The following is a 27,301-nucleotide window of genomic DNA, read 5'->3' as shown; positions in this document are numbered from 1 at the left end:
TCACTCCCGTCGCTGGCTCGCTCGCTCCAGCCGCATGGCCCCCCCCACGCCCGCCCGCCCCAAGCCCCGCCCGCCCGGCCACGCTGCCAAATCGAGGCCCCGGCTTCGGCGCGGCCTACTAGGCCGCGGAGCCCGCCCCGAAAGAAAACCCTCTCCGGCGGGCCGATCCGGGGTGCGAGGGTGTGGAGGGGCCCCTGCCGAGGCACAGGGGAAAAAAAAAAAAGACAGGTTCAAAGGAAAAAAAATCGGGGGGGTGATGGCGGATTTAAAGGGGCCGCGGACAATACCCAAGCCCCGCCGCGCTGCCGCCGCCGCCGCCGCCGCCGCCGCTGCCGCCGCCGCCGCCGCCGCCAACGCCGCCGCGCTCCCAACTTTACCTCGGTCTCCTCCACACTGACACCCCGGGCCGCGCCGCCCCTGTCACGTGACGCAGCGCCCTCGCCCCGCCCCCGCCCGCTCTCGCGCCTTCCCCCCGCCCTCCCACTCGCCTTGCCCCTGCGTCCGCCGGCACGCACGCACATGACGCGGAAAGCAAAAGGCCGCCGCGCCGCCGCCGCCGCTGCCGCGCGCACGCGCGCACGCGAGCGAGCATGCGCGCGCCGCCGCATGCCACGAGACGGGCCGCCACCCCGCGCTGGCCCCGCCCCCGCCGCCGGGCTCTTCCGCTTCCGGGCTTCCTTTCTTTACTTCCGCATCCTGTGGCGCCTCGGCCCTGCCAGCGCTGCCTCTCCACCTCCTCTCCCTTGGGTCACGTGCTCAAGGGCCTTCTTCTCTACGCCCCGCCCACTCTCTGCTTTTTTTTTTTCCTCCACCCCCTCCCACCCACTTGCCTTTCCTGTGCGTCCGCTGGCACGCACGTGACGCGAAAAAAAAAAAAAGACCTGAGCGCGCGCACGCGAGTACGCGAACGAGCATGCGCGCGCCTCTGGCCCCGCCCCCGCGAGCCACTTCCGCTTCCGAGCTTCCTTTCTTTACTTCCGCATCCTGATGCGCCTCTACCCCGGGCGCGGCGCTGCCTGCCTCTCCCTCCCATCTCCCCCGGGTCACGTGCTCGAGGTCCTTCTTTCCGCCCCGCCCACTCTCTGCTTTTTTTTTTCCACCCTCCCTTCCACTTGCCTTTCCTGTGCGTGCGCCGGCACGCACGTGACGCGGAAAGGAAAGGGCCGCCGCGCCGCCGCCGCCCCGCGCTGACCCCGCCCCCTCCGCCTGCCACTTCCGCATCCTGTGGCGCCTTCGGCCCCGCCGGCGCTGCCTCTCTCTCCGTCCTTCCCTCCCCACGCCCCTCTGGGTCACGTGATCGGGGTCCTTCGCGCGCCTCGAGCCCCGCCCCTCGCCGCAAGCCCCGCCTCATTCTCCCAAACCACGCCCTCTCCCGGTGGCCACGCCCTTCGCTGGCAGGTCACGCCCCCTGAGCGTCCGCCATGTTTTCGGCCCGTTCCATCCCGGATGTTTTTGCGCCGTGAAGGAAATGGCCGAGGGGTTGCTCCGGGCCAAGCCGGGCTGTGAGAGGGCGGCGGCGCCATGGCTACCGATAGTAACTGGTTGTCGGGAGTGAACGTCGTGCTGGTGATGGCCTACGGCAGTCTGGTGAGGAGGAACCCCCGCTTTCCCGCTGCGCCCCGCGTTTTAAGTGCCCAGAGCTCTCACGCGAGCGGTCGCGCCTCGGGGCGTCGCACTCAGGGTCTCGGCGTCTCTTGCAGGTGTTCGTGCTGCTGTTCATCTTCGTCAAGAGGCAGATCATGCGCTTTGCCATGAAGTCGAGGAGGGGTCCCCACGTCCCCGTGGGCCACAACGCCCCCAAGGTAACGCCCCCCCAAGAGGACCCAGCCAGCCAGCCAGGCCTCCTCATCGCCACCCACCCGAGCGCCCAGATTTGGGGCGCCCACTGTGCCCTGCATGCTGCAGGCCGGGCTCACCAAACCTGGCTGGGCCTTAGTTTGGGGGGACACAGACTTGCTGAACCCAGAGCTTCTGGTTTTGCAGGATGCAAGAGCTGGCGTGATTCCCCCCTCCACACATACACACACCCCTTTCTGCATGCAATATCTATTTGCCAGTGTTTTTCAGCCTTTTGGGGGGGGGGCCAAGGCACACTTTTTCATGAAAAAAAAAAATCACCATTAGAAAACGTTATAAAAGGGGCCCGGAGAGATAGCATGGAGGTAGGGCGTTTGCCTTTCATGCAGATAGGTCGATGGTTCAAATCCCGGCATCCCATATGGTCCCCCGAACCTGCCAGAGGCGATTTCTGAGCATGGAGCCAGGAGGAACCCCTGAGAGCTGCCGGATGTCACCCATAAACCAAGAAAAAAGAAATGTTAAAAAAAATTGTAAAAAAACCACCATTACAAAATGTTAAAAAAGGGGCCGGGTAGGTGGCGCTGGAGGTAAGGTGTCTGCCTTGCAAGCGCTAGCCAAGGAAGGACCGCGGTTCGATCCCCCGGCGTCCCATATGGTCCCCCCAAGCCAGGGGCGATTTCTGAGCACATAGCCAGGAGTAACCCCTGAGCGTCAAACGGGTGTGGCCCAAAAACCAAAAAAAAAACAAAAAAAAACAAAAAAAAACAAAATGTTAAAAAAAAATTAACACTGTGCCTATGTTGACTATAGCAGTGCTTCTCAAAGAGTGGGGCACGCCCCCCGGGGGGTTGAAGCTCCGTAAAGGGGGTGCGTTTGACCTCGGCAAACACTGTCTAACAAGCTAAGCCCCGTGTTTATGTCTCTGTATGTCTCTGGAGCTGAGAGTTGCTGTGTCCTGCTGCAAACTCCACTTCGGAAAGCTATGCATTGCAAAACGTGCTCATTGGAGCCATTCATCCATATCACCTCTGATTAAAAAATCAGCTCAAATTATTTTATATATTTTTGTTTTGCAGGTTAAAGGTTTTTTAATAAAGATACTATTTACAGCCGCGCGGGGGGTGTGTGTGTGCGAAAAATGTTTTCTTCTTCCTAGGGGGCGTGACAGAAAATAATTGAGAAGCACTGCTCTATAAAGTAATTCTCTTGAATAGGAATCCAATAAACACAAATAAATTATTTTATGATCACTTTATTATGAAATAATCTAACGATCAGTCTATTTGTGAGCCGAACATGTTAGGGATGGATGAAATTGGAATGACAATATCTCACTGGCACACTAGTGGTTGAAAAACGCTGATCTATGTACCTTTGGGGTGAGGTGTTTCCCCAGGCAACGTAGAACTAGTTACCCGATACCGTTATTTTATATTTTTTTTTTCCGTTTTTCTGTCCACTCCTGGCTCCTAGGCTCTGGGATCACTCAGGGCAAGATTCGTAGGCATATATAACCTGGGTCAGCTTTTAAATATTTTAAAGGAGATATTTCTCTCGTTTCTTCTTATAACTGGCTTCGTTTCTCAGTGATTCACATTAGAAGGCAACTTCATTAACACAAATAGCTGTGCCACTGCCAGCGTTGTTAATGCCCTCTCCCACTAGACTGTAAACTCTAAGAATGTGGGCACCTTGCCAGTTGAGTTGATCGCATACTTACTAGGTACTCAGTTTCTCACTGAATGAAAAGCAGGTCGGGCCGCAGGGATGGTACAAGGCACTTGCCTTGTATACCGCTGACCAGGGTTCAGTCCTCGGCATCTCATGGTTCCCCTAGCACCGCCAAGGGTAGGTCCCTGAGTGTAGAGCAGGAGGAAGCCCTGAGCATTACCTGGTATTGCCCCAAAACAAAGGCAAGTCAGATGGAGGTATGAGATTTCTCTCGTACACATTGTTTCATCTCCTGGACCCGTGTTTGTTTTCCTTGAGCTTCTTGGGGCCAGAGAGGGGACTGGGGTGGAGGCACATGCACTGGGCTAACCAAGGTTTCATGCTAGTACTGCATAGGATCCCAGAACACTGCCAGGTGTGCTCAAAATAATACATGTATTCATGTATGCGGGTGTACACACAAAGAAAGTAAAATCACCAAGGCTGTTAACTCGCTCCTCTGTATTCTTCCTTAGGGGCAGGGGTTCCATCTATGCAGTAATTGGAAAGCAAGCAGAGCTGGGCATCAATCTCTGGCTTCTGCTTGCAAAAGCCTGTGCTCCGGGCCCTTACGCCTGAAATTGCAACATTCCCTCAGCTGTCACCTTGTAGCCTCCTCTCAGGATTATGGAATTAATTTGCTACATGTTAACTATGGAAGGATCAGAGAAATGACTCAATGAACTGAGCAGATGCTTTGCAAGCTCAGAGCTGAGTTTGATTCCTGGAATTGTGATTTCTTTTTTTTTTGTTTTGTTTTGGTTTGGTTTTTGGCTTTTGGTTGTTGGGCCATACCTGTGACGCTCAGGGGCTACTCCTCACTATACACTCAGAAATCGCCCCTGGCTTGGGGGACCATATGGGCCGGGAGGGGGGCGTCAAACTGCAGTCCGTCCTAGGTTAGCACTTGCAAGGCAAATGCCTTGCCGCTAGCACCACCGCTCTGGCCCCAAATTGTGATCTCTTGAGTACTACTACTCACCCCAAGAGGCCCAAAACCAAAGTGAGAGGAAGCATTTGCCAGTGAAAACTTGACTAATGACTAGGGTGGCAGGTCAGTGATAAGAGCACAAACTCCTATCTGAGTTGCTGAGTTTGAGACTGCATCCTCCCTGGCAAAAGGCAACTTGTGGCTTTTTTTTTTTTTTTTTAATTTTTGGGCCATACCTGTAATGCTTAGAGTTGCTCCTTGCTTTACACTCAGGAATTACTTCTGGCCAGAATTGGAGGGTGGGAATGAAAGCAGAGTTTGCTGGGGATCAAACCCAGATCATCCACATACAAGGCAAGTGGTGTGACCCAAAAGTCCTGCCCCCCCAACCATAGTGCAACTTTTATTAAGAGCACCCTATCCCATTCTTGTTTTCTTCGGGGAAGAGAGGACACAGCCAATGGTGCTTGGGGCTTCTAGTATTGTCCTTAGGGATTACTCCTGTAAGTGCACTGGGAAACCACCATATGCACTGCTGCTGCCCTCCCCATCTTATTCTTTACTCCCTTTATTTTGTTGATGGTTCAAACCCCTTAAGTGCTCAGGGCTTACTCCTACCTCTGTGATCACTCGGGGATCACTCCTGCTGGGCTCAAATCATATGCAGTACCAGAGAATCAAATTCAGATCAACCATGTGCAAGTACCCTACCCACTGTACTATTACTCTAGCCTCCCTTTACTTCATTTTTTAATCTTTATCTGTTTCTTTAGTCAGATGAGCAGTTTTTATGCTTTTGTCTTAGTTGTCATGCTATGTTCCATTTCCAGATTGTTGGGAGCAGAATATAGGGTAAATTATTGAGTCTTTTCTCTATATAAATAGGACTTGAAAGAGGAGATTGATATCCGACTATCCAAGGTTCAAGATATCAAGTATGAACCTCAGCTTCTTGCGGATGATGATGCAAGACTGTTAGAGCTGGAAACCCAGGGAAATCAGGGTATGTGACAAACGCTTGAAAGTTCCACTTTAGTGAAGAGTTCTACAAGTTCAGAATCCCTTTGCTCAGAGTGATACAGCTTTTGTGTTTTTTTGTGGGGTTTTTTTTTTTTTTTTTTTTTTTGGTTTTTCAAGCCACACCCGTTTGATACTCAGGGGTTACTTCTGGCTAAGCTCTCAGAAACTGCCCCTGGCTTGCAGGGACCATATGGGACGCCGGGGGATCGAACTGTGGTCCTTCCTTGGCTAGCGTTTGCAAGGCAGACACCTTACCTCTAGCACCACCTCACCGGCCCCCAGCTTCTGGTTTTTTTTTTTTTTTTTTTTTTTTTTTTTTTTTTTTTGGGTTTTTGGGCCACACCCGGCGATGCTCAGGGGTTACTCCTGGCTGTCTGCTCAGAAAGAGCTCCTGGCAGGCACGGGGGACCATATGGGACACCGGGATTCAAACCAACCACCTTAGGTCCTGGGTCGGCTGCTTGCAAGTCAAACACCACTGTACTATCTCTCCGGGCCCCCCAGCTTCTGTTTTTAATGGCTTGTTGCTGGGTATAGATCAGAGGCAGGCAGACAATTGATAAGAGTTTGTAATCTTTTAAGGATTATGGCTGAGACCAGTCTCTCTCTTAACAGATTGCTACAACTATTTATACAGGATGAAAGCTCTGGATGCCATCCGTGCCTCTGGTAAGGGCTGCTCAATGGACTCCAGCAGGACGCTGAAAGGTGATGGGGTGGGGGCAAGAGAACTTTTCATACAGTTTATCCTTTCTGCCCCTCCCTGGCTAGCAGAGCCCCTAGAATTCTAAGAGTGCTGGATCATTCTTACCTAGGAATGTGATTTAGGCCACGGATTTCAAGTGCAGTTCTGAGGTCTGTTGAAAACCTCCAACTTAGACAACTGTTTTCTTCAAAGTAGAATGAATATTCTTCCTTTATATTGTTAGTTCCCTGAGCTGATAGTGATTTGTTTTCCCACAAAGACCTGGTCCAGAGCAATAGTACAGCAGGTAGGTTTCTTATCTGCATGTAGCCTAAATTCAATCCTCCCATCTATTATGATCCCTTGTGCCCACCAGGAGTAACTCCTGAGCATCACTGGATGTGGCGCAACAATAAAAAGGTGTGGCTGGAAAGATAGCACAGTGGGTAGGTCGTTTCCCTTGCAAGCAGCCAACCCAGAACAGACAGTGATTCCCGGTTTCCAATATGGTCCTCCAAGCCTGACAGGAGCAATTTCTGAGCGCAGAGCCAGACTAACCCCTGAACGCCACCTGGTGTGGGCCCGCCCCCCCAAATAAGGGGCCAGAGAGATAGCACAGTGGTAAAATGTTTGCCTTGCAAGCACCCGACCTAGGACCAATGATGGTTCAAATCCTGGCATCCCATATGGCCCCCCGTGCCTGCCAGGAGTGATTTCTGAGCAAAGAGCCAGGAGTAACCCCTAAGTGCTGCCGGGTGTGGCCCAAAACCAAAATAATAATAATAATTAGGGGGCTGGAGAGATAGCATGAAGGTAGGTCGTTTGCCTTGCATGCATAAGGTCGGTGGTTCGAACCCCAGTATCCCTTACAGTCCCCGCAGCCTGCCAGGAGTGATTTCTGAAGCATAGAGCCAGAATTAACCTCTGAGCACTGCCAAATGTGGCTCAAAAAAAAAAAAAAAGGTAACATCAGCTTTTTCACTAAACCCGAATCAGATGTTTTCTTTAGTTATATTTCATTCTGTGATCATTGTCTTTTTTTGTTTGTTTCTGGGCCACAACTAGCAGCACTCTGGTTATTCCTGGCTCTGCGCTCAAAATCTTTCCTGGCGGGGCCGGGAAGGTGGCGCTAGAGGTAAGGTGTCTGCCTTACAAGCGCTAGCCAAGGAACGGACCTCGGTTCAATCCCCCAGCGTCCCATATGGTCCCCCCAAGCCAGGGGCGATTTCTGAGCACATTGCCAGGAGTAACCCCTGAGCGTCAAACGGGTGTGGCCCAAAAACCAAAAAAAAAAAAAAATCTTTCCTGGCATGCTCGGGAAACCATAATGGGATGTTGGGGATCAAACACTGATCAGCAACGTGCAGAGCAGATGTTATGTTATCTGCTATGCCAGGGGTCTCAAACTCATGGCCCGCGGGTCGTTTGTGGCCCTCCGTACAACATTTTGTGGCCCTGCCCTAGAGGAATCTTTGTTTTGTTTTGTTTTAGTTGTTTGGGTTACATCCCCCAATGTTCAAGGCTTACTACCTGCAGCCCCCAGGTAAATTCAGTTTGAGACCCCTGTTATGCTATTGCCTTGGCCCTCATTGTCATTCTTTTGCTGGGTCATACCCGGCAGCGCTCCGGTTACTCCGGGCTCTGTGCTCAGAAATCGCTCCTAGCAGGCTTGGGGGACCATATGAAATGCTGAGATTCGGGGCCGGGTAGGTGGCGCTGGAGGTAAGGTGTCTGCCTTGCAAGCGCTAGCCAAGGAAGGACCGCGGTTCGATCCCCCGGCGTCCCATATGGTCCCCCCAAGCCAGGGGCAATTTCTGAGCACATAGCCAGGAGTAACCCCTGAGCGTCAAACGGGTGTGGCCCAAAAACCAAAAAAAAAAAAAAAAAAAAAAAAAAAGAAATGCTGAGATTCCGACCACCATCCTTCTGTTTTTTTTTTTTTTGTTTTTTTTTTGTTTTTTTTGTTTTTGGGCCACACCCATTTGACGCTCAGGGGTTACTCCTGGCTATGTGCTCAGAAGTTGCTCCGGGCTGGGGGGACCATATGGGACACCGGGGGATCGAACCTCGGTCCGTCCAAGGCTAGCGCAGGCAAGGCAGGCACCTTACCTTTAGCGCCACCGCCCGGCCCCACCATCCTTCTGCATGCAAGACAAATGCCCTACCTACCTCCATGCTGTCTCTCTGGCCCCATCCCATTGTCATTCTTACCTCTTGAATCTTATTTTATATATTAAAGCTAGGATGGGTGCTCAAAAAAAAAAGCTAGGATGGGTATGTAAAAGGATTTCAATAACAATTTGTCGATTGGTAGAGCTGATAGTTGTATCAGCTAAAAAAAACCTTTGGAGTGGCTGCAACAGGAACTGAACCCAAATCTTAAGCCTAAAATTACTGGGGCTGGAGTGATAGTACAATAGAGAGGACATTTGCCTTACATGCAGCCTAACCAGGCTTGATCGCCAGCATCTCATATGGTCCCCGAGCCAACCAGAAGTGATTCCTGAGTGCAGAGCCAGGAGTAACCCCAGAATACTGCCAGATGTGACCCAAACCCCCCACAAATGTATGCAGTTACTTTCATTAGGTTGACCCACATGAGGTCCTCTGAGTCCTGACAGGAGTGACCCTTGAGTGCAGAGCCATTAAGCCCTGAGCACTATAGTAGGGTGTGCCCAAAAACAAACGGGGGTAGGGAGGAGGAAGGGTTTAAAATAAACCTTAATCCTTGGGGCTGGAGAGATAGCATGGAGGTAAGGCATTTGCCTTGCATGCAGAAGGACGGTGGTTCAAATCCCGGCATCCCATATGGTCCCCCCAGCCAGCCAAGAGTGATTTCTGAGCGTAGAGCCAGGAGGAACCCCTGAGCGCTGCCGGGTGTGACCAAAAAAAAAAAAATACCCTAATCCTACTCATAAAACAGACCTGTTTATACATTGGGAAACTAGCTAGAAAAACTAATAAACAGGAAAAACACTACCTCTACTTTTATTCTCCTCAGATATCCCATTTCATGTTGAAGGCCGGCATCCCCGTTCTTTAATGGGCAAGAATTTTCGCTCCTACCTGCTAGATCTTCGCAGCACCACTACCCCATTCAAGGGCGTGCGCAAGGCCCTCATCGATGCCCTGCTGGATGGCTATGAGACAGCTCGTTATGGGACAGGGGTAAGAGGTTAGCCGGCTTGTCTTTCAGAGGATGAGAAGAATTCCTTATTGTGAGACCCTTCAGGCCTTTTTCCTCTCTCCTCAGGTCTTTGGCCAGAGTGAATACCTGCGCTATAAGGAGGCCCTCAGCGAGCTGGCCACTGTGTGAGTTGAAAAGGGGACATGTCAAAGGGAGTGGTTGGAGAATTCATTGTAGATGGGTCTTTCTGGAGCCGGAGCATCCCATATGGTCCCGAGCACCACCAGGAATGACCTGCGAGAAGAGTCAGAAGTAATCCCTGCGTACTGCCTGGTGTGACCCAACCCCAGAAAGGGATAGTGAGGAACCACAAAGGCTAAGGCACATGCCCTGCAGATGGCCTGCTCTATTAACCTCTGGTGGAGGTAGGATTCTGCTGGCATCACTAATAGCCCCCCTGAGTACGACTGGGTGTGATGCCAATCCTCCCAACAAAAAACAAAACAAAAATCAAATACCAGAAAGAGGGGCATAGAAATATAGGAGGAGGCCCGGAGAGATGGCACAGCAGAGTTTACCTTGCAAGCAGCCGATCCAGGACCAAAGGTGGTTGGTTCGAATCCCGGTGTCCCATATGGTCCCCCGTGCCTGCCAGGAGCTATTTCTGAGCAGACAGCCAGGAGTAACCCCTGAGCTGTTTTGGGTGTGGCCCAAAAACCAAAAACATTTAGGGGCCGGGAAGGTGGCGCTAGAGATAAGGTGTCTGCTTTGCAAGCTCTAGCGTAGGTTCGATCCCCCCGCATCCCATATGGTCCCCCCAAGCCAGGAGCGATTTCTGAGCGCATAGCCAGGAGTAACCCCTGAGTGTCAAACAGGTGTGGCCCAAAAAAAAAAACAAAAAAAGGGAAAAGAAATATAGGAGGAACTTTTGTTTTGGGGGCACACCTGGCAGTGCTCAGGGTTTACTCCTGGCTCAACCCAAACCAGCTGAATACAAGGCAAACACCCTATCTGCTGTGCTGTCACTCTGCCCTTCCCCCCCTTTTTTTGTTTTTGGGTCTCACCTGGCGGTGCTGAGGAGTTTGTCCTGGCTCTGTGCTTAGAAGTCGCTCCTGACAGGCTCAGGACTATATGAGATGCTGGGATTCAAACCAGGGTTCCTCCTGTGTTGGCCACATGCAAAGCAAACACCTTACTGCTGTGCTATAGCTTGGGCTCTGCCCCACCCTTTTTATTTTTGAATCCAGCTCAATAAAATGTCAGAATTAGCAAGGTTGGAAAGATAGTACAGGAGTTAAGGTGTTTTCATTGCATGCAGTTGATCCCAGTTGGATCCCAAACACCACATATGATCCCTGGAGCACCACTAAGTGTGGTCCCAAAATAACAACAACAAAAAGGTAGGATTGGTATAATCTATTATGCCACTAAAGGGAACACAATTTTAGGGTTTTTTTGTTTTCTTTATAGATGACACTCCCAATAGTGCTGGTCGCCTTCAGGGCCATATCCAGTAGTACTAATGTGGAATGAGAAAATGCTGTCTGGGATTGAACATGGGGCTATACATGTTCTTGGAAGCTGTTCTACTAGTATAGCAATTTCCCCCTTCCTTGGATTTTTTTTTTTTTTTTTTTTTTTTTGGGTTTTGGGTTTTGGGTTACACCCGGCAGCGCTCAGGGGTCACTCCTGGCTTCACGCTCAGAAATCGCTCCTGGAAGACTTGAGGGACCATATGGGATGCCAGGATTCAAACCACCATCCTTCTGCATGCAAGGCAAATACCTTACCTCCATGCTATCCAACCCCTGAAATAAAAAATTTGGGGGGGGGAGATAAAATTTTTAAGTGCTTAGGACCTTCTGTCTGAAAAGGGCATCTCACTAAAATAAGCTATTAAGTATGTTGTTGGAAAGGAAGCTAGACTTGCTTGGGAATGTTTTAAATCTGTGCTAACATAACTTCATTACTCTGCTTATATGTATGTTAAAATGAAATTAGAAGGGAAACCAGTCTAGAATACGAAGTTAGTCACCAACTATAAAATTTATCCACATGTTGAATATGGCTCTTTCCTGTTTTGTGTATTTCTGAGGCTCTCAGGTTATTCCTGGATTTGCATTCAGAAATTGCTCCTGGTAGGCTTGGGGGACCATACAGGAGCTAGGGATCGAGCCCTGGACCTTCCAGTTCGGCTGTGTGCAAGGCAAACACTCCACACTGTGCTATCACTCTGGCCTGTTTTTTGTTAGTTTGTTTTGGGGGCACACCAGTCTATTCTCAATAACTCCTGGTTCTACACTCAGGAATTGCTTCTAGCAGTGCTCAATGGACGATCTAGGGTGCTAGGATTGAACCTAAGTTGGTCACATGCAGAGCATTTGCCCTACTCAATGTGCTCTCCTTTCTGTCCCTGAAAATAAAGTATCATGTTGGGTTTTTTTTTTTTGTTTTGTTTTTGGGCCACACCCAGTGACACTTGGGTTACTATGCTCTCAGAAATCTACCCTGGCTTGGGGGACCATATGGCACGCTAGGAGATCAAACTGCAGTCTGTCCTACTGCTTGCGCCACCACTCCAGCCCCAAGTATCTTGTTTTTAAAGATTAAAGATCCTAGTAAAAACATAAAAACAGTCAAAATGAAATAAAAGAACCCAAGAGATTTGAACAAAGTTCAAAGTTCTTCACATACATGAGGCCCAGGTTTATTCCCAAGCACCCTAAGCACAAGTTGGAGCAGACCAAGGGGCCGGGCGGTGGCGCTAGAGGTAAGGTGCCTGCCTTGCCTGCGCTAGCCTTGGACGGACCACTCTTCGATCCCCCGGTGTCCCATATGGTCCCCCAAGCCAGGAGCAACTTCTGAGCACATAGCCAGGAGTAACCCCTGAGCGTTACCGGGTGTGGCCCAAAAACCAAAAAAGAAAATAAAGTTGGAGCAGACCAAACCACGAAACAAAACAATTATGAAGCAATGATGAAAATAAGTATGAGGCTATTTTTGTCTAGAAGTCAGGCAGGACAATCTTAAAAAATTCTGAGGTTAGAACAGGAGAGATAGAACAGCGGTAGGGTATTTTTTGCCTTGCATGCAGCTGAGCCAGGATGGACCTGGGTTCGATTCCTGGCAACACGTGGTCCCCTGAGCCTGCCAAGAGTGATTTCTGAGCCCAGAGCCAGGAGTAACCCCTGACTGCAGCTGGGTGTGGCCCCAAAACAAAAATAATTTAGAGGTTGGCAGGCCAGAGTTACAGCACACCACTTGCCTTGCATGTGGATATATATATTTTGGACTTAGGCTAGCTAATGATAACCCAATGGGTGTGATGCTTACCTTGCACACAGTCACCAAGAGTTGATCTCTTTGTCCTCTATGTTCCCTTGAACATGTCCAGGTATAGCCCCAAATAAGAATTTAGGGGTTGGGGCCGGGCGGTGGCGCTGGAGGTAAGGTGCCTGCCTTGCCTGCGCTAGCCTAGGACGGACCGCGGTTCGATCCCCCGGCGTCCCATATGGTCCCCCAAGAAGCCAAGAGCAACTTCTGAGCACATAGCCAGGAGTAACCCCTGAGCGTCACAGGGTGTGGCCCAAAAAAACCAAAAAAAAAAAAAAAAAGAATTTAGGGGTTGGACCAGAGAGATAGTATAGGAGTTAAGGTACTTGCCTTGCATGGTGATAACCTGGGTTTAGTCCCTATCACTACATGTTTTCCCTGAGCAAAGAGCTTGAGTAAGCCCTGAACACAGCGTGTGCATCTCACCCCCCAAAAAAACATTTCATGGATTATCAGGCTAGATGCATTATATATAATGGGTGTGAACTTGTCTTGATTTCTACTGATCTGGGTTCTATTCCTAGCACCGCATATGATTCCCCTAAGTATCATCAGAAATGATCCCTGACCACCACAGATGTGATCCCTTAGATTTTTTAGTTTTTTCTCTCTTTTCTTGTTTGTTTTTGTTTTGGGGCCACACCTGGTGGTGCTCAGGAGTTACTCTTGGCTCTGCACTCAGAAATTATTCCTGGCAGGCTCTGGGACCATTTGGGATGCCAGTGATTGAACCCAAGTTGGCTGTTTGCCAGGAAAATCCTGCTATGCCATCCCTCCAACTTCTTTTCTCTTCTTTTTTTTTTTATTGGTCACACTTGGGTTACTCCTGTCTTGCGCTCAGAAATCGCTCCTGGCTCGGGATCGAACCTAGTTCTGTCCTGGATCAGTCGCGTGCAAGGCAAACACCCTACCACTGTGCTATCACTCTGGGCCCCTTTTCTTTTTTTTTTTTTTTTTTGGTTTTTGGGCCACACACATGTTAGCCATGTGCCCTACTGCTTTATCCCCAGACCATTCCTGTAGTTTCTTTTTTCTTTGTTTGTTTTTTTTTTTTTTTTTTTCGTTTTTTTTTTTTTTTTTTATAATTATTTTTTGGTTCACACCCAGCGGTGCTCAGGGGTTACTCCTGGCTGTCTGCTCAGAAATAGCTCCTAGCAGGCGCGGGGGACCATATGGGACACCGGGATTCGAACCAACCACCTTAGGTCCTGGATTGGCTGCTTGCGAGGCAAATGCCGCTGTGCTATCTCTCCGGGCCCCTTTTCTCTTCTTTTTAAGTTCACTATATGACTTCACTTACATGAGGAACCCAAAGTAGTCAAATTCCCAGAGAAAAGCTAGAAAGATGGTGACTAGGCTGACAGAGAATAGGAAATTGTAATAGGTGCGAGTTTTGCAAGATAAAGAACATATTGCTAAAGATCAAACTGGGGGTGTAATTCAGAGGCAGAGCTCCTACCTTGTTTGGGGGGGGGGTCCTAGGTTTGATTTCTGGCTCTGGAAAATAGAAAGGTCAAATTCTGGGGGTCAGAGACAAAGTACAACAGGTCAGGTCAGGTGCTTGTCTTTTTTTTGTTGTTGTTTATGTTTTTGCTTTTTGCCAGACCCAGCAGTGCTCAGGTATCTCCTGGCAGACTTGGGTAAGCAAATAGGATGCCAGGGAACAAACCCGGGACCAGTCCCCAAATGCTTGCACATCACATAACTGACCACGATTCAATCCCAACACCCCATGTAGTTGCCTGAACCCTGCTACATGATCCCTGAGTGCAGAATCAGGAGTAACACCTGAACACAGCCAAACGTTGACACCCCTAAAAAAAAAAACAAGGGCTGGAGCAATAGCACAGCGGTAAGATGTTCACTTTGCATACAACACAGGACAGACTCTGAGTCGAATCCTGGCATCCCATATGGTCCCCTTAGCCTTCCAGGAGCAACTCCAGAGCTAAGAGCCAGTAGTAAATTCTAAACGCCGCCAGGTGTGACCTGAAAACAAAATGAAAAAGAAAAACAGAAAAGCAAAATCAGGCTTTAGTTTTATTTTCCTTTAAATAAAAAGTTTTTTAAAAAAAATTCTCAGATGGTCAGAGAGGTAGGTACGCTGCAGCAGACCAAGCATTTGCCTTGTTGGTGGCCAACCAAGTTTTGATTCCTGATGCCCCATATGTTCCACCAAGTCCTGCTAGGAGTGACTTCTGAGTACAGGAGCCAGGAGTAAGCATTGAGCACCACCATGTGGCCCAAATACAAAAGTCCCCAGGATTTAATAAGGAACATAGATTCTGAAATAGGTTAATTAAGGTTTTTGTTTTATTCAGAGGCCACATCTGATGGCACTTAGGGCTCCTCCCCTCGTTGTGCTCCAGGGTTACATGGGATTATGCAGTGCTGGTGGTTGAACCGGAGGCTTCTGCATGCAAAAGCATGTGGTGCAATCGTTTGAGCTATCTTCCCAGCCCAAAAGTAGATTTGCTTCCTAGTCAGTTCAGTGGTAATAAGAAAACAACCCAGGCAGTTTACTTATTGGACCCTCAGTTTCTTAGCCTGCAAGATGGGCGAGCACACCACAGAGGACTTTGCAGATGTTAGTTAATTGTAGGAGTTTGTTGGAAATTTACACACCTTAGGTGAACAATAGAATTAAATAATGCTTTTTTTCCCCTTTTTTGGGTGGTGATATTCAGGGGTCACTCCTGGTTCTGGACTCAGGAATCACTCCTGGCAAGCTCGGAGGTCCATAGGGGATGTTGGGGGTCAAATCTGGGTCAGCCATATGCAAAGCAAACTAAATACCTGCTGTGCTATTACTCTGACCCATATGTTTTTTGTTTGTTTGTTTGTTTTTGGGTCACACTCGGCAGCACTCAGGGGTTACTCCTGGCTCTATGCTCAGAAATTGCTTCTGGCACACTCAGGAGACCATATGGGATGCCGGGATTTGAACCACCAACCTTCTGCATGCAAGGCAAACAAACGCCTTACCTCCATGCTATCTCTCCGGCCCCATGTTTTTGTCTTAACATTCTAAAAAGAAACTGGAAGTGAAATAGTACAGTGGGTAGGATGTTTGCCTTGGAAGTGGCCAATGCAGCTTTTGTTTTTTTTTTTTTGTTTGTTTGTTTTTTGGTTTTTGGGCCACACCCGGCGGTGCTCAGGGCTTACTCCTGGCTGTCTATTCAGAAATAGCTCCTGGCAGGCACGGGGGACCATATGGGACACCGAAATTTGAACCAACCACCTTTGGTCCTGGATTGGCTGCTTGCAAGGCAAACGCCGCTGTGCTATCTCTCCGGGCCCCCAACCCAGCTTTGACACCCCCCACCCCCACCCATTTGGTCCCCAAGCCCTACCAGGAGTGAACTTTGAGTACAGAGCCAAAGTAAGCCCTGAGCACTGCTGGGTGTACTACAAAAACTAAAGAAGAAAAGATTGAGCAATCAGCAGGTAGGGACTCTGAAAAAATTGATTTCTAAGCTACTTGTTTATAAGATAGGACAGATCAGGCCCGGAGAGATAGCACAGTGGCGTTTACCTTGCAAGCAGCCGATCCAGGACCAAAGGTGGTTGGTTCGAATCCTGGTGTCCCATATGGTCCCCTGTGCCTGCCAGGAGCTATTTCTGAGCAGACAGCCAGAAGTAACCCCTGAGCACCGCCGGGTGTGGACCAAAACCAAAAAAAAAAATAAGGGACAGATCATTATAGCTGCATATATGCTATGGGTGAGCCCTGCTTTATATTTCCATTATTTTTTATTCTGTCTGGAACCTGTCTACCATCTCTGTTTTCTTCAGGATCAAAGCACGAAGTGGGAGCTCTCAGAGACAGCACCAATCAGCAGCCAAAGATCTGACCCAGTCTCCTGACGGCTCCCCAACAACCATCCAGGTGACATACCTCCCCTCCAGTCAAAAGAGCAAACGTGCCAAGCACTTCCTCGAATTGAAGAGTTTTAAGGACAACTATAACACATTGGAGAGCACGCTGTGATGGAACTATAGACCTCTTACAGTGAACTAGTGGATGGAGCTGAACAGACTGCAGTGTGCTGCCCAGCTGAAACAGACTGGCTTCATCAGAGCTTCCACTGTCCAGAGCTCTCTAGAGAACTTTTCACCGGCCCTTCTTAGAGCACGTTTCAGATCCTTGGTGACTTGGTATTTTCCTTTGGACTTGAATTCAGATTTTTTTTAAAACGTCAGTTATATTGTAATTGTTTTATGTGTAAGTTCTTATTTGGACTAGGGATTTAGCTCGGTGGTAGCATGCATGCCTCTTTTGCATGAGGCACTGGATTCCATCCCCAACATCACATGACCCATTAAGCAGCACTGGGTCTGGCTCACAAGCAGCGACTGAAGCATCTTGGATATGGGTCCTGCTTAATAAAGTCTCCTGGACCGAGAGGTGGCTCTGAAATCTGGGAGGGTGTGCTTTGGATACAGAAGGACTATGTTTAATCATCCCTACGACCACATGGTTCTTCAGGCATCACTGGAAGCAAACCTCAAGCATTGGGCCAAGCCTCTGTCATGTTCCCTTTTCCAAACAATCCCTAAAGTGAATACAGACATGAGTAGGGTTTGCTGTCTTCTGTAACTACCCTTTTGTACACAAAGTGGAATTTTGGATTTAGGGAAGGAACTGAATTGGAGGTCATGGGTGGCATATGGAACAGCTTAACTGGTGCTTTACCTAAACCAGGGTGTGTTGAAATCTTAAGACGGTTCTTATGTTTCAGGATCTGCACGCCGTCTTCCATTCCTCAATCACAAATGAAAAAGAAAATGTTTTAAGGGGATAATCCTACCCCCATATATAGTGGGGATGCTAAAGGACAGTGAAGGGATGGTCAGATCTTAGCACTTGTCTCACTTTATGTTATTTAATAAAATGGACAGTTAAAACCACTGCTTTATGTTTTTCTTTTTGGGGGTTGGGGGTGTTTGGGCCATATTCACTGGTGCTCAGGTTACTCTTGACTGTGCTCAGAAATCACTCCTGGCAGGGCAGACTTGGGGGACCATCTGGGATGCCAGGGATCAAACCTGGGTCGATCCCCAGGCCCTGCCGAATACAAGGCAAGCACCCTACCACTGTGCTGTTGTTCATCCCTACAGTTGTTTTTAATAAGGTCTATTCTGCAGGTAGGTGTTCTTTTTCCCCTTGCCTAATGGTAGGCCAGAACGTAATAAGAGCCAAGGAGCAACAGGGACCTGCAAGTATCTTGGACCTAGGATGAAGTGGATATTACTGGCAGTCCTAACGAATTGGAAATAGCTTGGCTCAGAACTTCTTGTGACACTAACAGACCACTAGAGAAACGATTCTGGACAGGTCCTCTGGGGCAACTGGCCCGAAAAGACCAATAACACTCTTAGGCCTCAGGTCATTGTTCGAGGTAAAAGTTGCTATGACTACTAAAACCTTGACAACAAGTAAACAGAGAGCGGAAGGAACCTGCTCTGTCCCAGGAATTGTATCAAAGCAAGTCTGAACATGTCTATGGAAAAGGTGTCCGAATAGAAGCGGTATGAAGAGTGCACAGAGGGGCTGGACTGGAGCTTTCCCCTGAGATACCTTTCATAAAAAAGGATAGAGGAATGGGAACCTATGTGTGGCAAGTAGTTATTCATCTACTTGTTTCCCACCCAATCCCTGCTATGTTTAGGTTTTTTTTTTTTTTTTTTTTTGTTTGGTTTTTGGGCCCACCCTGGTGACGCTCAGGGTTACTCCTGGCTGTGCGCTTCAGAAGTCGCTCCTGGCTTGGGGGACCCATATGGGACACCCAGGAGATCGAACCGCGGTCCGTCCAAGGCTAGCACAGGCAAGGCAGGCCACCTTACCTCCTAGCGCCAACACCCGGCCCCTGCATGTTTTAGTTTGGTCCATCATAATTGTAGGGTACTTTTCCCACTAGGAAAATGATAACCCTTTGAAAAATAAACGTCTATTGGGGCCCGATAGAGATAGTGAAGTGGGTAGGAAGTTTGCCTTAGACGCTGAAGGATGATGGTTCGAATCAGCATCCCAGCCTGCCAGGAGTGATTCCTGAGATAGAGCCAGGAGTAACCCCTGAGCGCTGTTGGGTGTGGCACAAAAACAAAAACATAAAAAAAGAAAAGAAAAGAAAAACATCTATCACAATAGGCAAGAGTTCTGGATTGAGAAATTAGTAATAAAAACATAATCTTTTTCTTACAGAAATTTCAAAAGGCCATGGGATTTAAGAAGACTATCGACAGGTAACTACATCATTTCCTTTACAAATTAGTTTGTTGGGGCCGAAGAGATAGCATGGAGGTAAGGTGTTGGCCTTTCATGCAGAATGACGGTGGTTCGAATCCCGGCATTCCCATATGGTCCCCGTGGCCCTGCCAGGGGCGATTTCTGCGCATAGAAACCAGGAGTAACCCCTGAGCGCTGCCGGGTGTGACCAAAAAAAAAAAAATTAGTTTGTCCTTTTCACCTTATATCCTGTCATCCAGATTCAATCATGGTCTCAATTCCATATTGTCAGAAGCTTTTTAAGAAGGAAAATGAGAGGACCAAGCGATAGACAGCAGTTAGGGCGTTTGCCTTGCACACAAACAACCCAGGACAGATCTGGGATCTTATTATGGTCCCCCCGCACCCGACCCCCTGCCAGGAGCAACTTCTGAGCATAGAGCCAAGAGTAACCTGCTGAACGATGCTGGGATGTGGCCCAACCTCCCCCCCCCCAAATAAAATGAGGCTGCGGGCCTGAGCAGATAGCACAGCAGTAAGGCCAACACAGAATGGACCCCAATTTGAATCCCAGCATCACATATGGTCCCCTGAGCCTGGAAGGAGCAACTCTTGAGTACTGACCAGGGTGTGATCCAAAAACCAAAAAAAAAAAAAAAGAGGCTAACACGATAAATAGCAAGTAGCCAGTAGGGCGTTTTGCCTTACATGCATTTGACCCCAAGTTTGATCCCCAGCATCCTATATGACCTCTGAGCACTGTCAGGAGCTGAGTACAGTGTGGAGAGAGTACAGCAGAAAGGGTTCTTTCCTTGCTATGACTGACCCTGGTTCAATCTCTGGCATCCCATCATCCTTCCCCCTGGTCCCACTAGATTAGGTCCTGCATTACCCCAAAGAGGGGCCATACAGCCCAATGTGGATCCCAGGTTTCCAAAGTTGCCACAGGTAATTAAATATCAACCATGGTTTATGAATAGGAAACCAACTCAAAGGGCAGGAGGAATGAATGAGATCAGAGGGGCCAGAGTGAGATAGTGGCTACTACGCCTTGGTTCCCATCCTGCTATTGACAACTCAGCAAGTTGGTTCTTTTTATCTTTCTTGGAATGTTTAGAAGGTGTCTTGAGGCCATACTCCAGATTTTACTCCTGACTCTGCACTCAGGGATTACGTAAAACCTGGCAAGTTTAGAGAACTATGTAGTGCTCCAAGATGAGAACCAGGTCAGCTACACGAAAAGCAACCTTTCTCTATTTTTTGTTTCTCGTTTTGAGCCACACCACACCCAGAGATGCTCAGAACTGATTCCTAGTTCCTGCATTTAAAGAATTACTTCTCTAGAGAAATAACTACATTCTGAACTTTCCTAATAATGAGAATGTATGAGGGAAATGGAGAGCCTGTTTGAAGTACAGGCAGGGGTTAGGTGGGGAGGAGGGAGACTTGGGACATTGGTGGTGGGAATGTTGCACTGGTGATGGGTGGCGTTCTTTACATGACTGAAACCCAAACACAATCATGTATGTAATCAAGGTGTTTAAATAAAATTAAAAAAAAAGAAAAAAAAAGAATTACTTCTCAATAAAAATAAATAAAATAAAAATAAAAATAAAAAAAGAAAATAAAAAAAAATTACTTCTCGGGCTGGAGAAATACGCATGGAAGGTAGTGAGTTTGCCTTGCATGCAGAAGGACGGTGGTTCAAATCCCAGCATCCCATATGGTCCCCCCTGAGCCTGCCAGGTGTGATTTCTGAGCGTAGAGCCAGGAGTAACCCCTGAGCGCTGCCCGGATGTGATTCAAAAACAAAAAATTACTTCTTGAAACCTAAAAAAAAAAAAAAAAAAAAAAAAAGATAAAAATAAATAATAGGGCCCAGAAGACGAGATAGCACAGCGGCGTTTGCCTTGCAAGCAGCTGATCCAGGACCAAAGTTTAGGGGGTTTGGTTCGAATCCCGGGTCTGTCCCATATGGCCCCCCGTGCCTGCAGAAGCTATTTCTGAGCAGATAGCCAGGATGTGACCCCTGAGCACGGGTGTGGCCCCCAAAAACCAAAAAAAAAAAAAAAAAGAATTACTTCTTGGGCCAGAGAGAGAGTAGCACAGCAATAGGGCATTTGCCTTGCACACAGCCCAATATAGGACGAACAATGGTTTAAATCCCGGCATCCCATATGGTCCCCCATGCCTGCCAGGAACAATTTCTGAGTGCAGAGCCAGGAGTAAAATCCTGTATGGCTCACTGAGTACCACCAGGAGTAGTAATTTCCTGAGTGCAGAACCAGGAGTGATGCCTGAGCATCACGGGTGTGGCCCCAAAATAAAACCAAAACAAAAAAATTCAACAATAAAATTTGGGGCTGGAGAGATGAAAGGTGCGGGGCTGAAAGTGGGAACTGGTGGGGCTTTGCTTTGCACGCAGCCAAGTATGACCCCAGAAAAATAACCAAAGGAAAAAAAGAACCACTTCTTGGGGGGCGTGGAGCGATAGCCAATAGTAGGGCATTTGCCTTGCATGTGGCCAAGACAGACCCCGAGTTTGATTCCGGACATCCCATATAGTCCCCTGAGCCTGCCAGGAACGATTTCTGAGTGAAGAACCAGGAGTAACCCCTGAGTGCTGCCAGGTGAAGGCCCCAAAACAAGACAAAACAAACAAATCACTTCTTTGTTTTGTTTTGTTTTTTGGACCACACCTGGTGGTTACTCCTGGTTCCTGCACTCTGGAATCACCTCCTGGCAGGCTCAGGGGATGCAAGGAATCAAATCTGATTCAGCCACGTGCAAGGCAAAAATGCCTCCTACCCACTGTTACTATGGGTTTGGCCCCTAGGAATTACTTCTGGTGGTGCTCTGGAAACTGTATGGGATGCTTGAGGATCAACCCTGGGTCAGCCTGCGTGCAAAGCAAAGCCCCACTTGTTCTACTTTCAGCCCTGCCTTTTTTCTCTCATCTCTCCAGGGGTTTTGTTGTTGTTGAATTTTTTGTCTTTGTTTATTTTGGGGCCACACCCGGTGATGCTCAGGCATCACTCCTGGTTCTGTACTCAGGAATTACTACTCCTGGTGGTACCTCACTAGGCCATATAGGATGCTGGAGAACACAACCCTGGATCGGGCTTCTCATACAAAGCAAATAAATGCCCTTCTGATGTACTATTACTCTCAGAACCATTATTTGGAGCTTTTGAGTTGAACACCTGACAGTGCTGAGGGGTCACTAGGCAGTGCTCCAGGAACCATGGTATGCTAGGGATCAAATCCAGGGCTCCTGCATGAAAGCCTACACTATAGCTTAGCTTGCTAGGTTTCTCTTGTTTTGGTTGTTTTTTTGTTTTGCTTCTTTTTAGGTTTTGGTTTTGGGTCACAGCCAGCAGCACGCAGGGGATTACTCCTAGCCTCTGTGCTCAGAAACCACTCCTGGCTTGGGAAACCATAATGGGATGCCAGGGAACGAACCTTGTGTTCATCCTCGATCAGCTTCGTGCCAAGGCAAATGTACTACCACTGTGCTACCTCTCTGGCTCCACTTGGTTTCTCTTTTAACACACTGTATGGTAAGGAGCTGGATCAAACCCAGTACTTCACACCAGCTGTAACCACTAAGTCACTAAGTTCCACCTGACCTTTTCTTTTTCGTTTCCTTTTTTTCTTTTTTTTTTTTTTTTTATTTTGGGTCACACCCTAGCAACACTCAGGGTTTTCTCCTGACTCTGCGCTCGAAATCACTCCTGGCTTGGAGGACCATAATGGGACGCCGGGGGGACGGGGGGGGGGGGGGGGGTCAAAACGCAGGTCTGTCCTTGGTCAGCACGTGTAAGGCAAACTTCGCCATCGCTTCAGCCCCTTTTGTTTTCTTTTTTGTTTCTTTGTTTTTTGTTGGTTTTTCTTGGGGGGGTCACACCCAGCATCGCTCAACCTGGCTCTACGCCCAGAAGTCGCTCATGACAGGCTTGGGACCATATAGGATGCTGGGATTTGAACCACCGTTCGTTCTGAATTGGCTGTGTGCAAGGCAAATGCCCTACTACTGTGCTATCTCTCTGACCTCATCCCTTTGTTTCATTTTATTTTATTTTATTTTGGTTTTGGGGGTCACACCAGCAGTGTTCAGGGGTTACTCCTGACTCTACGCTCAGAAATCGCTCTGGCAGGCTCGGGGGACTATATGGGATGCCAGGATTCAAAAACCACCGTCCCTTCTGTATGCCAAGGCAATATGCCCCTACCACCATGCTATCTCTCCAGCCCCACTTTTCTTTACTTTTAAATATTTTGCCTACATTGGTTGGTGTGCAGTAAGTGTAACTGAGGGAATGAGAAAGACCCCAAAAGACTAGCTTGAAACTAACCTTTCATGTGTGAGACCCTGGATTCAATTCAGCACCGGAAAAATAAAATAACATAAAAGTAAGTTGGAAGAGAATTCAGTGGGTTGCAAACCATATGTGGCATGCATGATCCTCTGAGCCCCAAAAGGAGCAAGTGCAACTATAGCCAGGAAGAGCCCTGAGTACTGCTCTGTATGGTCCTGAAACAACAAAAGTAAGTTTAAAAAAATCAATAAAAACACCTTGGAGCTGAGTAGAGATGGCACAGCAGGAAGTAAGGCACTGCCTTGCACACAGCAGACTCAGGTTTGATTTTTAGTACCATACATGGTTCCCTAAACCCCGTCAAGAGATATCCCTGAGTACAGAGCCAGGAGTAAGCCCTGAGCATTGCTGTGGTAACCCTGTGTACCTCACACACACAAACACACATACACACAAATGTAGTGACTAGAAAGATAGTGGCATCCAACTCCAATTTGAATTAGTTTCCCCAAACACTGCTAGGGTCACTCCTGAGAACAGATCCAGGAAACAGCCCCTGAATAGTGCCATATGTGATCCAAAGCAACAAAATTGTTGAGCTGGGGGGTATCAGGTTTCAGGGATAGAATTTGGGGTGGCCATCTGCAAAGCAAACACTTTACCTGTGCTATCATTTCTTCAGTCTCTTTCTTGATAAAGTGTGTGTGTGGTGTGTTGGGTTTTTTTTTTGTTTTTTGTTGTTGTTGTTTTTGAGTCTGGGGGGGGGGGGAATCACACCTGGCAATGATCAGAATTTACTCCTGGGGCCAGAGAGTTAGCACAGCGGCATTTGCCTTGCAAGCAGCTGACCCAGGACCTAAGGTGGTTTGTTCAAATCCCAGCATCCCATATGGTCCCCCGTGCCTGCCAGGAGCTATTTCTGAGCAGATAGCCAGGAGTAACCCCTGAGCACAGCTGTGTGTGACCCAAAATAATAATAATTAATAATAATAATAAATAAATAAATAAAAGAATTTACTCTGATTACTGAAGGATCACTCCTAACAGTCTCAGAAAGACCATTTGTGATGCAAGATATTGAACCCAAGTTGTTCACAAGCAAACCAAGCACTCTACCTACTGCACTATTGCTTCCTCCTCCTCCCCCCTAAAGTTTTAATCTCCTAACATGATTCATCCAACCCTGGGGCAGGTGGCAAAATTCACGTACTAAGTGTTTGTGGCAGATGACTCTGAGCCAGAGGAGAAATCCATATGCTGTCCTGAAGATGCAGGAAATCATGGAACAGGAATTAGCACTGAGCAACAAGGAACTGCTGAGGGTAAGTTCTAGCAAGAGTAACCACTGTTCTTGGCTGCCTCCTGCCATTTCCAACCTCTTTTTTTTTTTTTTTTTTTTTGGTTTTGGGGTTACCCAGCAGCTCTCAGGGCTTACTCCTGGCTCTATGCTCAGAAATCGCTCCTGGTAGGCTCAGGGGACCATATGGGATGCTGGGATTCAAACCACCGTCTATCCTGGATCGGATGCTTGTAAGGTAAACACTCTACTGCTGTCCTATCTCTCCCGCCCCATTCCCAGCCTCTTAATTTCTACCATTATTCATTTCATTCACCATTGAGGTTAATATCAATCACCTTTTAACTGGAGGATGGGGGCGAGGACCTCCTAAGTTGTGGACCTGGGACCCTGAATCTTCCAGAAATTCTTGACCAACTTGCCAGGAAGTTCAGTGCTAAGGCCTGAGTGTAAGGTACTGGTCCTTGGTCCCTACCATGCCAAGGACCACTAGGGCTGAAGCCAGGGGGTGCTGAAAAGGCATGTGATAAAGAGGCTCTAACACTGCATTATTTAGCCCAGGCAATCACATCTAATCTCTGAATGTCAGTAGCTGTTTCATTGCATCCAACTAAAGATAACTATATGATGCCAGAGAGAAAGCATCAAACAGTAGGCATTTGCCTTTGGCATCTGGCACCAATTCAGGAATGATTGGAAGGTGTTAGAACTCACCAGCATACCAAGCTATGGTCCTCCATGGCTTGCCAGGGAGGCGATTTCTGAGCGTAGAGCCGAGAACAACACCACTGGGTGTGACCCCAAAAATAAAATAAATAAATAAAGATACTACACATATCAAGCTCTCAAAGTAGGCCAAAAGGTTGTTTAGCAGCAGGGACTTGCCTTGCATGTGTGAGGCTCTGAATTCATCCCAGAATTACAAAATAAAGTCTCAAAGTATGGCATATTCTTGTTCCTCTCATCTTGCTTGGAGACATTCAATATTGCCTTTTTTTTTTTTTTTTGTGTGTGTGTGTGTGTGTTTGTGTGTGTGTGTGTGTGTGTGTGTGTGTTTTTGTTTGTTTGTGTGTGTGTGTGGTTTTTGGGTCACACCTGGCAGTGCTCAGGGGTTATTCCTGGCTCCATGCTCAGAAATTACTCCTGGCAGGCACGGGGGATCATATGGGACACCGGGATTCGAACCGATGACCTTCTGCATGAAAGGCAAACAAACGCCTTATCTCCATGCTATTTCTCCAGCCCCGATATTGCCTTTTCAAGGAGAAGAGAGCTAGTACCAGGGCTAGTGTGCCATAGTTGGCATGTGGGAGAATTGGTCTGTCCCCTGATACTACATGTTCCCCCATGTAAATCTCAAGTAGCATGCTGGGATCAGCCATTGAGCATCACCAGGTGTGTGTCCTGCCCCAAAGTTGTCGCTTCATTGCTAGTACCTGCTTCTCAGAGTATCTCTCTCTTGCCCTCCCTCCCCACTGGTGTCCTAGAGTTGCTGTCATATCACCTTTGTACTCCAGGTGCCCAAAAGACTTTCTAATTTAGGGTGTGTTCTCTGAGTCACTGAACACAGTGGTGGGAGGAGGGGGCTGGAAATTTGAGTAAACGTCTTCTCAAAGATTCAGCCACTAGGTACTTATCTACTTGATGGCTCAGCTGAACCCTGGCCCAGGAGAACATGAGCAAAAGAAACATACCAACAAAAAGAAAAGAAAAGAAAAGAAAAGAAAAGAAAAGAAAAAAGAAAAGAGAAAAGAAAAGAAAAGAAAAGAAAAGAAAAGAAAAGAAAAGAAAAGAAACATACCTAGGGGACTGGAGCGGTGGTGCAAGTCGTAAGGCACAAGCCTTGTGCACGTTAGCCTAGGCAAGACTGTGGTTCAATCCCCTGCTGTCCCATATGGTCCCAAACCAGGGGCAATTTCTGAGCACATAGCCAAAAGTAATCCCTGAGCGTCACCAGGTGTGACCCAAAAATTAAAAAAATAAATAAATAAAAGAAAGAAACATATCTAGGTAGAGAATGCAGAAGGGGGTGTCCACAGCAAACATCACACTATCATGTCCCCCCCACCCCGACCCAGGTCCGGCAAGCTGCCCTGCACCAGCTGTTCGAAAAGGAATACCAGCAATACCAGCAGGAACTCCGACAGATGGGCAAAGCCTTCTATGTGGAGAGGATGTGACAAACCCTACCCTGTCTTCAACACTCATCGGAGCCCCGACCTCCTCAAACCTCCTTCCCCAAACACTAGGGAATCTATCTTGCACTGAAACCTGTGCTGCTCCTCGCCCTTTCACTCTCCAGTTAACCCCATGTTGCTAGTGGGAAAGCAAACTGTGAACCGATGGTAAAGACATAAGTGACAAGTGACGCCTTGTGGCCAGAATGAGAGATGCTGCTGAAGTCAACACAGGAGGGGTGGTGAAGAGGTGGAAGATGGGATTAGAGGAAACTGATTTGCCTTAAATAAAGTTAGCTCTTAAAGGTGTAAATCAGACCACCTGGTTAACTCTTTCTGCCCTGACTCTGGTTTCCATTGTAAAGCTCTTGCTTTCAACTGCTAGCGTTTTTTTTTTTTGTTTGTTTTTTTGTTTGTTTTTTTTGTTGTTTTTTGTTTTTTTTTGTTTTGTTTTTTGGTTTTTGGGTCATACCTGGTGACTCAGGGGTTATTCCTGGCTATGCTGCCCTCAGAAATCGCTCCTGGCTTGGCGGTCCATATGGGACTGGGGGGGGGGGGGTGCGTCAAAGGTGTGGTCCGTCCTAGGCTAGCTCGAGGCTAACGCCACCTCTCCAGCCCAACTGCCAGCATCTTAATAGAGCATTTTGATCCATATCTTTGTTTTAAAGCCACA

At 48.1% G+C, this 27,301-nt stretch overlaps 2 protein-coding genes across 2 annotated transcripts; both read left to right on the top strand.

The window, feature by feature from the left end:
* The first annotated feature begins 1,406 nt into the window (after window positions 1–1,406).
* On the top strand, window positions 1,407–17,517 carry C10H1orf43 (chromosome 10 C1orf43 homolog). The gene is made up of 7 exons (XM_049782334.1): window positions 1,407–1,587; window positions 1,701–1,802; window positions 5,327–5,444; window positions 6,077–6,130; window positions 9,148–9,314; window positions 9,400–9,458; window positions 16,402–17,517. Exons 1-7 carry the CDS (start codon window positions 1,522–1,524, stop codon window positions 16,595–16,597), a joined length of 762 nt encoding a protein of 253 aa, XP_049638291.1. The 5' UTR covers window positions 1,407–1,521; the 3' UTR covers window positions 16,598–17,517.
* A 1,309-nt stretch (window positions 17,518–18,826) lies between these two features.
* CFAP141 (cilia and flagella associated protein 141) lies at window positions 18,827–26,674 on the top strand. Its single transcript, XM_049781602.1, has 3 exons — window positions 18,827–18,852; window positions 24,347–24,476; window positions 26,530–26,674. The coding sequence occupies exons 1-3, from the start codon at window positions 18,827–18,829 to the stop codon at window positions 26,629–26,631; spliced, it is 258 nt and encodes an 85-aa protein (XP_049637559.1). The 3' UTR covers window positions 26,632–26,674.
* Window positions 26,675–27,301: the final 627 nt, after the last annotated feature.

This window comes from Suncus etruscus, chromosome 10 (genome assembly GCF_024139225.1).
Source record: "Suncus etruscus isolate mSunEtr1 chromosome 10, mSunEtr1.pri.cur, whole genome shotgun sequence".
NCBI classification, from domain to species: domain Eukaryota; kingdom Metazoa; phylum Chordata; class Mammalia; order Eulipotyphla; family Soricidae; genus Suncus; species Suncus etruscus.
Note: the sequence above shows the minus strand (reverse complement) of the source record. Positions and strands in the feature narration are given on the sequence as shown.

Coding starts and splice junctions, on each gene's coding strand:
- C10H1orf43 (XM_049782334.1), top strand. CDS start 1,522: ATGGCTACCGATAGTAACTGGTTGTCGGGAGTGAACGTCGTGCTGGTG. Junction 1,588..1,700: donor TGATGGCCTACGGCAGTCTG/GTGAGGAGGAAC, acceptor CGTCTCTTGCAG/GTGTTCGTGCTGCTGTTCAT. Junction 5,445..6,076: donor GGAAACCCAGGGAAATCAGG/GTATGTGACAAA, acceptor CTCTCTTAACAG/ATTGCTACAACTATTTATAC.
- CFAP141 (XM_049781602.1), top strand. CDS start 18,827: ATGGGATTTAAGAAGACTATCGACAG. Junction 18,853..24,346: donor TTTAAGAAGACTATCGACAG/GTAACTACATCA, acceptor ACCCTGGGGCAG/GTGGCAAAATTCACGTACTA. Junction 24,477..26,529: donor GCAACAAGGAACTGCTGAGG/GTAAGTTCTAGC, acceptor ACCCCGACCCAG/GTCCGGCAAGCTGCCCTGCA.